This window comes from Pecten maximus, chromosome 13 (genome assembly GCF_902652985.1).
Source record: "Pecten maximus chromosome 13, xPecMax1.1, whole genome shotgun sequence".
Taxonomy (NCBI): Eukaryota; Metazoa; Mollusca; class Bivalvia; order Pectinida; family Pectinidae; genus Pecten; species Pecten maximus.
Genome location: NC_047027.1, coordinates 22,601,171 through 22,611,293, shown reverse-complemented (window position 1 = coordinate 22,611,293; position 10,123 = coordinate 22,601,171). Strand labels below are relative to the sequence as shown.

The following is a 10,123-nucleotide window of genomic DNA, read 5'->3' as shown; positions in this document are numbered from 1 at the left end:
GTGTATATGTCCAAATTACCTTATTAAAGTAACTGCCTGGTTTATGAAATCGCATTTCATTTTAGACCAGAAATGTATCCAATATCGAACACTTTAATCCTGAAAGAACGCTGAAAAAAATATTACAGTTGGAGGATAGTGAAATGTTTAATCTAAAGGGTGTCTTTAAAACGCTCCGTCTCTCTGGAGATTACTATTTCGATTATAAAATTACCATAGAAAAATAACACTACAGAACCACACTGTCCTATACATTGTAAAAGTCTATCGATGTCAGACAATACAGTGACTATATATTACAGTGACTATATATAGCCCGAGTTTTCTCTGGCCATGAGACCGGACACAGATATTCCGACAGATGGCCTTCAAGGCCAGACACCCAACTGTCCGAATATCAAAGTCTGGCTAGGTGACAATGTGTTGTGACAAGTCGATTAATGAAGTTCTTTTAAAGAAACCATAATGTATTGTTAAATCATAATACAGTATCACAACTACATCTATTTAAGGGTCATGTCTATCTTTGTAAAGTTTATCGGAAGGTACGTGATAAAAACTTAACCCTAACAAACTGTTTCGTACATAAAAGATATAAGAAATTTTATCTATTCATTTAGTTTTACTTTATTTATCAGAACACTGCTTATAAACAAAAATGTGGAAAATTAATATTGACGTATAGCTCTCCAGTATTTTATATGACGTCAACATGCAAGATTGAACATCTGTGAGCCGTTGACAGGGGAGTATGGAGCGCAATGAATTCTTGTAATGATGAAGCTGCCTCGATATATTTTCCTATCAAATGTAATAAACAGAATAAGTAACAGTTTCTTCAGTAATACCAATTATATTTCACTCGTGTGGCTAATGTCTATTTTTTTATACTCGTGCTACTCTTGGTATTCTCTCGGTAAAATATAAAAATATCAACAACACTGGTGAAATATATTTTGTATTACTGAAAACACTGTTAGATATCCTCTATGCATTTCGACAAACAAGCAAAGGAGAGAAGTATTGCATCATCCCACACGTCTTTCAACACACGTGCAATGTTATGTGAATGATTATCAATTGTTACCGAGAATATTGTCTTAAATGCATACAAATGATTCATTTTTAATGTCAATATTTTGCATGTACGTCACTGCATATTAAAAGCTAACAATTAAATGGATATGGAAATATGTATCTGGCATTTGAGTTTCAAATATGGTGAATTCATTGCCATTTTAGTTAGATAAAGATACTGTCAATGTTTTTTCGAAATATAACACGGTAAAGCCGGTAATTTACGAGGATGCTATTTTCGCTATTTTGCGAACCGTTGACGTGGCTGCGAAAATCAGATTCGCGAATAATAAGACGCGGGTGAATGCTATCCGCGAAATAAACTACGTTAAAACCTGTCGTTATGTAGTACCAATATTAGCCAACCAGGTCGCCTCAAAATATCCAAAGTTATTTTTAAATCATAATAGTTAAGAACATATATGCTAAATATGATAGAATATATAATTCATGTTTTAACAAAAAAACGTTTTGCGTTCATGAGCCAAATCATTTTTTAATTACGTTGCACCATATGGATAACAATTGTTAATTATAGCATCGACAAATAAACTGTTAAAAACCGGAACAAGTGCTTTCTGATTTCCGAAAAATAGTAGTCAGTCTATGGCCATTTTTTTTCCGTTTCAAATAAAAATCGCGAAAATCATTGAATCGCAAAATTAAGCGGCTATACAGTATAGTATACAGTTGTCGCATGCCTTATTAGTCAACAGTCAATACTCTTTCCCGAGATGATGGGACCAACCCGATGAACTGTCAGGCTGTCATATGCAAAGTCGCCGCCTACCGGAAGGGACTTCTTGAAACTATTCTGGCTATACTTTCGTTTTTTCCCCTGTAATATTCTCTCTCATTGACTGAGCTCTAATGTCCTCTTCCATTCTATAACCTTGTTATAAATTCTAAACTTCGTCAAAGGGGCATTCCTTCGATTAAACAATAGAAACACGTAAACATTCTATTGATGACATATACATGTATATCCGAACAAATATTAGAGTGGTTCTATCTACTAGTAAGTTAACGCCGACATATACAGAAAAATGAGGAATCGTACACAAATACCGTCTGTCTTTGAGATAATTATTACTACTTTAGTACTTCGGAGCGAAATAGGAATTTGTAGGACTCCATATTTGAAGAATTTTGGTTTATTTTGCTAGTAAAACTATCGTATTAATGTAATGATTATAAGTTTTGCTACATTGAAAAAAAAAATACATATTTTCCATTACGTTCCACCTTGAAAACCTAAATTTTATTCAAAAGTGGAAAGACCCTTTCATGTTCCGGGAGTCTATACGTCTAAACAAAAGCTCCATAAACTGGCAGAACTCTCTTTCTCTCTCTTTGACGTACTGTACAATGTGTATATATAAAATCTTTATGTAATTTTCTGGCGGTAAAACTTTTGGCGGTAGGAAGGTGTCGTTGACTTGCACAAATATTAAAAGAGATACGCCTGAAATATAGGTTCGTCTGTGTGTATATCATCCGTTTGATAAATAACTAGTCTAGACATTTCTCATAAAATGAAAACATGTTATTAATAGTTTTAAACAATCGGATCCGGGACGTACTTTATACTTACATTTTATATACATACAACATGTATACATTTGAACGTATCTGTTGAAACAAATACATGTATATGATTAATTACAGATAATGGCGTTGTTACGATTGAAGTATTGCGTGTAAAAATGTATATTGAATAATTATGTACAGAAGTGTATGTTTAGGTAAAAATTCAGAGAACTGATGATGAACAAGTCAGCGAAATTTTTGAGTCCATATCTGCAATCAATGACAGTAGTGTCATGTCGAAATTAGCAAGTAAATTGCTATCCAATGAACTGTTTGTACAATCAGTACAGGAATCACTTGATGTGCCATCTGTCATTAACAGTGCAGTCCAACCTCTCACAAACCTGATCGATAAATTAACTTCCCGTGTCGAAGACTTAGAACAATACAGTAGGAGGAACTGTTTAAAAGTTTCAGGCATTTCCGGTGGTGGTGTCAACACAGATGAAAATACAGATGATCTCCTTCTAAAACTATTTAACACCAAGATGGGTCTAAATATAAATAAACACGACATCTCAAGATCGCACAGGGTAATGCGCTATGGTCAACCATTCAACTCGGGTAAACCCAATGACATTATTGTTCGATTCAATTCGTACAGGACCAGAGAGTTGGTGTACAGAGCGCGGTTCTCCCTGAAGGATCAACATTCTGGTACTCATCCCAATCACAGAATCTTCATCAATGAGGCTCTCACGAGTCAAAGAGCCCTACTTTTTCGTGACGCTAGAGATCTAGTTAAGAAAGGTATGGCCCTCAAGGCTATCACTGTTGATGGGTCCATCGTAGTTACTGATAGAAATAACAAGAAACACAAATTCACAACATCTTCTCGTATGAACTCCATATTTCCTCTGCCGGTCACTGAATTCCCATCCAATTCCTCGTACGCATCAGCTGCCAAGACCAATCTCGTTCCGATGTCGACCAGTACACCTGTTGTCGGCAAGCTGCAAATGGATGTTATCCGCGGTCGTGACGGTAATCCGCTATCAGCCTCCATCAAACCAGTAACTCCCAAATAACTTTTGACACATGTTTACTTGGTTGACTGACTACCATGTGCTGCAGCCTCGTTTTGACTATAGTAAACATTCTGACATATCCTCTAAATAAGAATGTTTTGTTCTGTTCAAATATGTTCATTTTAGTTTGAATATCCATATTATGTTAATATGTATCATGATATCATATTATTAATTTCTTATCATGTTTATGACTGAATATTGTAATATAATATAAATAATAATTCGTTGTTGTTAAACCCATTATATGTTAGCTTTATTTGACAGTCATCTTTTTTTTGTTTTTGTTATTAACAGATTATAATTTTGTATAAACTTAGTTCCAATTAATTTATTGAATTAATTTTCTTCTTATATTGATTATTGAAACAACTGTTGTTTAAATACTATCTGTTGTATAAATTTTATGCGCAGACTTCTTAATAATACTGTAACTGAGTGTCTCTTAATATTAAGCTGACAAAGCTCTATACATCTAAGTATAACTCCAACTAGAATGATCTCCCTTTATTTCCGGTATTCTGTAAACAAGAATTGTCGGTATGTTATTATTGAATATCTCTTTGTATGTTAGCTTTATTTGACAGTCATCTTCTTTTTTGTTATTAACAGATTATAACTTTGTATGAACTTAGTTCCAATTAATTTATTGAATCAATTTTCTTATTATATTGATTATTGAAACAACTGTTATTTAATACTATCTGTTGTATAATTTTTATACGCAGACTTCTCAATAATACCGTAACTGAGTGACTCTTAATATCAAGCTGACAAAGCACTATGTATCTAAGTATAACTCCAACTAGAATGATCTCCCTTTATTTCCGGTATTCTGTAAACAAGGATTGTCGGTATGTTATGACTGAAGATCTCTTTATTACTTTGCTCTGTTTGTAGGTATATTTGTATTAATTTAGATATTATAGGTTAGCATAAGTTTATGATATAACCTATAGATACTAATGTTCTAAATGTATTGTATATTATCTCTGTTTAATTTCGTGAATGAATGTTGTGTGAATGAGTTTATCTTGTTTGATTCCATCAAAAACCAATGTTTTTTAAAGAATATATCGTACCGTTCTCTTGTACAATTAATTATTATTATTATGTCAGGAACTGTGCATCCTAATCCTGGACCTTTACTATCTGACTCCAAATATACCATTAATGATATTTCTATTCTTAATTTGAATGTACGGTCAATACGGAACAAGTTAGATTTGATTGAAACTGAATTTTCTGAAATTGATATTCTATGTTTAACAGAATCGCATCTCAATGATGAAATTGAAAATAAAGATCTACAAATTAAATCCCACCCAAACATATTTAGATGTGACAGAATAGGTAGACCAGGTGGTGGGGTTATTATCTACACAAAAAATAATATTTTAACCAAGAGAATGCCAAACTTAGAATCTAATGAGATTGAAAATATAGTTATAGAAATCAAAACAAACAATAAATCTATACTACTCTGCTGTATTTACAGACCTCCTGACACTTTAGTGGAATATTGGCAGAAATTTGATAATCTATTAGACAACCTTACCAATACAAACACCAATTTAATAATAACCGGCGACATTAACCAAGACATGCTTAACATACTACCAAACTCCTATATCTCTAGAATTCTTACTAAATATCAACTTGATAATGTAAATCAATCACCAACCAGAATTACTCGTACATCCTCAACATGTATTGATATCTTTTATGTTAATAACTTGAATATGATACAGAATACTGAAGTTCTACCACCTTTATGCAGTGATCATTGTCCAATAGTTCTTAATCTGTGTTTCAAAGTATTTAAAGAACGGTCCTTTGAAAGAATTATCCATAAATATAATGAAGCAAATTGGGACTTAATGAATGCTAATCTCTCTTCCTTAGATTGGGAAACAATAATTGGAAATGACAATGATGTAGATGTAATTAATGATAAAATATTAAACAATATTAGAACATTAGCTGAAACTTACATTCCTTCAAAAAAGATAAGATTACGCCCAAATGACAAACCTTGGATGAATAGTATAATTAGAAATAGATTAAGAAAGAAAAATAGAGTTCATAAAATAGCTAGAAACACTAACAAGGAAAGCGATTGGCTTAAGTTCAGAAATTCTCGTAATGAAGTTATTGAGTTAATCCGGGAAGCAAAATCTAATTATTTAACTAAGATGCAAAATTCTCTATTAGATAAAAATACTCCTCCTAGAAAATGGTGGCAAATAGCCAAATCAATAAGTGATCTAAATAATAAATCTACCTCAAATCCCCTCACAGTTAATGGTAATACATTATTACATCCTCTTGATAAGGCTGAGGCTCTCAATAATTTTTTTACTTCCATATCTAATGCAGTTGATGAAGATCCTGATGATATTGTTGATGAATTACCTCCCCTTAGTCACTTGGATTTTAATAATATAGAAATCACTGAACAAGATATCATAGACCAAATTAAAATAATCAAGGAGAATAAACCACCAGGACCTGATAATTTATCACCTAAAATTGTAAAGAATCTTTTACCCTCACTTGTCAAACCTTTAAAAATTCTTTTTCAAAAAACTATAGACCTTGGTAAGATTCCACTTGCATGGAAATCTTCAAATGTAAATGCCTTATATAAAGGTAAAGGAAACACTGATGATCCTAGTAACTATAGACCCATTGCAATTACACCTTGTTTTATTAAAATACTTGAAAAAATTATTTTCAAATATGTGTACAATCATGTAAACAAACATCATATAATTAGTGTTCACCAATCTGGCTTCCAGAAAAATGATTCTACTATTAATCAGTTACTCACAGTATATAATACAATTTCAAAAACTTTAGATGAAGGGAAAGATATAAGACTTGTTTTCTGTGACATTAGCAAAGCCTTTGACAGAGTCTGGCATAAAGGATTATTATATAAATTAAAAAAATATGGCATAAAAGGTAATCTCTATAACTGGTTTGAAAATTATCTCTCAAATAGAAGACAACGAGTTGTATATGATGGTTATTCATCTAGTTTTAAAAATGTAAATTCTGGAGTCCCTCAAGGATCAATTCTTGGACCTTTTCTGTTTTTACTCTTTATTAATGATCTAACTAATGAAGTATGTACCAATATAAAGCTATTTGCTGATGACACTTCTTTATATGTTATTGTAGATGATGACTTGGTAACTCCATGTATGGAATTAAATGAGGATTTAGAATCTATCAACAACTGGGCTAGCCAATGGAAAATAATCTTCAACCCAAATAAAACTATAGCATTAACCGTAACAAAAAAAAACAGAAATCATCCAACACTTATTTTTGATAATCAGCCTCTGAATGAGAAAGATATACATAAACATCTAGGAGTCACATTAAATTCTAAAGGCACATGGAGCAATCATATTCAAGATATTTATGAAAAAGGTTATAAAAGATTAAACATTTTAAGAATGCTCAAACATAAAATTGATAGGAACTCATTAATTACACTATATTGTTCATATGTTAGACCAATTTTAGAATATTCAGATACTGTTTGGGATAATTGTACTACTGCAGAGTCGAAATTACTTGAATCAATTCAAATTGAAGCAATGAAAATAATAACTGGGTTAAGAAGTGGAACATCTCATCATAAACTTTACAATGAAACTAATTTAGAACCACTTATTGAAAGACGTCGCAAACATAAACTTATCCTAATGTATAAAATATTGAACAAAATGACTCCTGAATATTTATTTGATATTGTTAGACCCTATATTAATAATAATGCTCCACATCATAACCTTAGAAATCATAGATTCTTTAATATTCCTCGATGCAGAACAAACTTGTATGATAACAGCTACTTCATTGATGTCATGAAAATTTGGAACTCCCTTGAAACAGACTTAACTAGTGCTCCTTCACTGAATATTTTTAAATCTAAATTGAATAGAAATAGGCCTTTAAACACTGATACTACTCACTTATTTAAACTTTGCTCACCTAGAAAATTAAATATCACTCTTTGCCAATTAAGAAACTCTGCTAGCAACTTAAATTATCACAGATTAATAGATCATCTAATTCCAAATTCAGCCTGTTCCTGTGGTTATTACTCTGAGGATCTAGACCATTACTTCTTCTATTGTCCAAATTACAACCATATAAGGCACTTTATACATGACATATTTATACAAGTTGGTTTTATAGATATTAACTTACTAACATGTGGTAACTATGAACTTTCACTTGATCTTAACAAATTTGTTTTAAATAATGTAGAAAGATTTATAACTAATTCGAGAAGGTTTTAATTCTCATTGAATCAATTAATTATATAATATTTCATTAATATGTATGTATATTATTATCATTGTTCAATAAAATACTCATCTTTCTCAATGTCAGGTAGGTGAAGCGCTTTTGCTCTACAAAATTTTGTATAATTATCTATTTTTTATATATATATATATAATGTTTACGTATATAAATAAAAATATTTCCTGAACTTTTGATACTTTTCAACTAGAAATTATTCCATTAAACTATGAAAAACTACTTAAACTATTACAATGATGTGTGTATGAGTGTATGAGTGTATGTTCAAATGTTATAAATAACCCTAATTATATAGCTCTATTGTTCAAGTTGTCTAGAAAAATGCTATCAATATTATATTATCAAAATGTCATTTACATATGTATATGGGAGAAGACTGATATAGGCTAAGCCTGTTGTCAAATCCCTTTGTATTATAAGATCTTGTACAATAAAATTTGTTGAAATTGAAATAGGTAAAATATCCAAGTTCGTCCTAATTAAAGTAGAATGAAGATCACATAAGTGTTTGAGGGTCGTTGTCAAAATCACTGGTCTGGTTACGTTGTTTTCATTTTCTGTCGAATCCCTAAGAATGGCCTCGTCGTTTGTAATTGTCTCGCGTGTAGTTAAATGAGAGTCGATTTAGATGTATATATGTAGCAGAAGCCAAAATAAGCTGTGTCTCTCGAGGTATATTCATAAACAAATACAGATTCATGCTCATAACGAACGCATTTAATGATTAAAAGTCACAATTTATTTGTATTGTGTAAATCAGAAGTACATAGACACCTCTAATCATCAGCAGCAGCTTGGATCATAATTGACCAATGGTCACCTATAATCCTCCACCCTCCCCTCATAGTAATTAATTAACATCAGCTTGGATAACGACCGGAATTCTCTTTACATAAACATAGATAGTAGATAGTAGATAGGTTAACGAAATTTAAATGCTGACATAAATTTTGAATTGTACAACATTGTACAACATCAAATGAAAATACATTTTATTACTTTTAATATTAAACATTAATAGCTTTTAAACAATATTATTTTTTTCATATAAAGTACTGTATATCTAAATATAAATATTTATAAACAGGTACATTGCGCATCATAAATAACAACAAAATAATAATACTGTAATCTGTGTATTTTTTCCTATATAAAGTACTGCATAAAATTATACATGTAGCTACTTATATCTTATAGTTCCTTATAGGTATGAGCCATGTAGCACAGGTAACACAGGTGAAAATCCCAGGTAAATCACAGGTAAAAACAAGGTGAACTACTCTGAAATAGACTTTAATCCCTATCACAACATTTTCCCCATATTGTGATTTTAAAAAGTGGGCAAATAGAGATACAGCCTTTCATTTTTACCTATCTATTGATCGGACGCACGTACCGTAACGGCCGGTAATTATATCTAATCTAAGCTACTCGTGGCGACTTTCAATATAAGCGATACATAAACAATGGTTTAGCATTGCCAGGGGCAATAATTTCCTTTCAAATAAAGCGATATTTCAAATAAACCGATTTCAAAATAACCGATGAAACAACACAAAGACAAAGAAGGCATTTGGACGGGGATTTTATTTCACTTCAAATTAAACGATATTTCAATATATCCGATTTCAAATTAAGTGGGTTCGACTGTATATTTTTATCTAGATATTCTTTATGTAAAATGTCATGCTTCAAAAGCTAAATGTTGGTAAAATATTAAATGCAAAAGAACTTCCAGGACTGCTACGTATGTCAACACACAATGTCGCGTGTGTAATGTCGCATAAACTCGCACTTCTACATGTACCGGCTTACAAAACCGCGTACTCACCTAAACACTGCTAAATGCACCGGCCTATCATGCCGCATACACTACTATTTAATTCATGTACCGGCCTATCATGCCGCATACAGTGATCCAGCCCATCTGGGATGACCTCGCTCGCGTACCTGCGGTACCGGCCTCGTCATATACTATGGTCTGTCATGACCCTTCTTGGCACACACATGTGACCTCGTCGATGACCTTCTAGCCCACGTGTCGAAACGTCAAAACGTAAACAATAACACAGAAACTGGGACAC

General features: G+C 31.9%; 1 protein-coding gene across 1 annotated transcript; it reads left to right on the top strand.

The window, feature by feature from the left end:
* Positions 1-2,831: 2,831 nt before the first annotated feature.
* LOC117340938 lies at positions 2,832-3,871 on the top strand (the record flags this gene model as incomplete). The annotated part of the gene is given in 1 exon segment (XM_033902729.1): positions 2,832-3,871. A coding segment is annotated over 1 exon segment (864 nt), but the record flags the coding sequence as incomplete, so codon positions are not given.
* Positions 3,872-10,123: the final 6,252 nt, after the last annotated feature.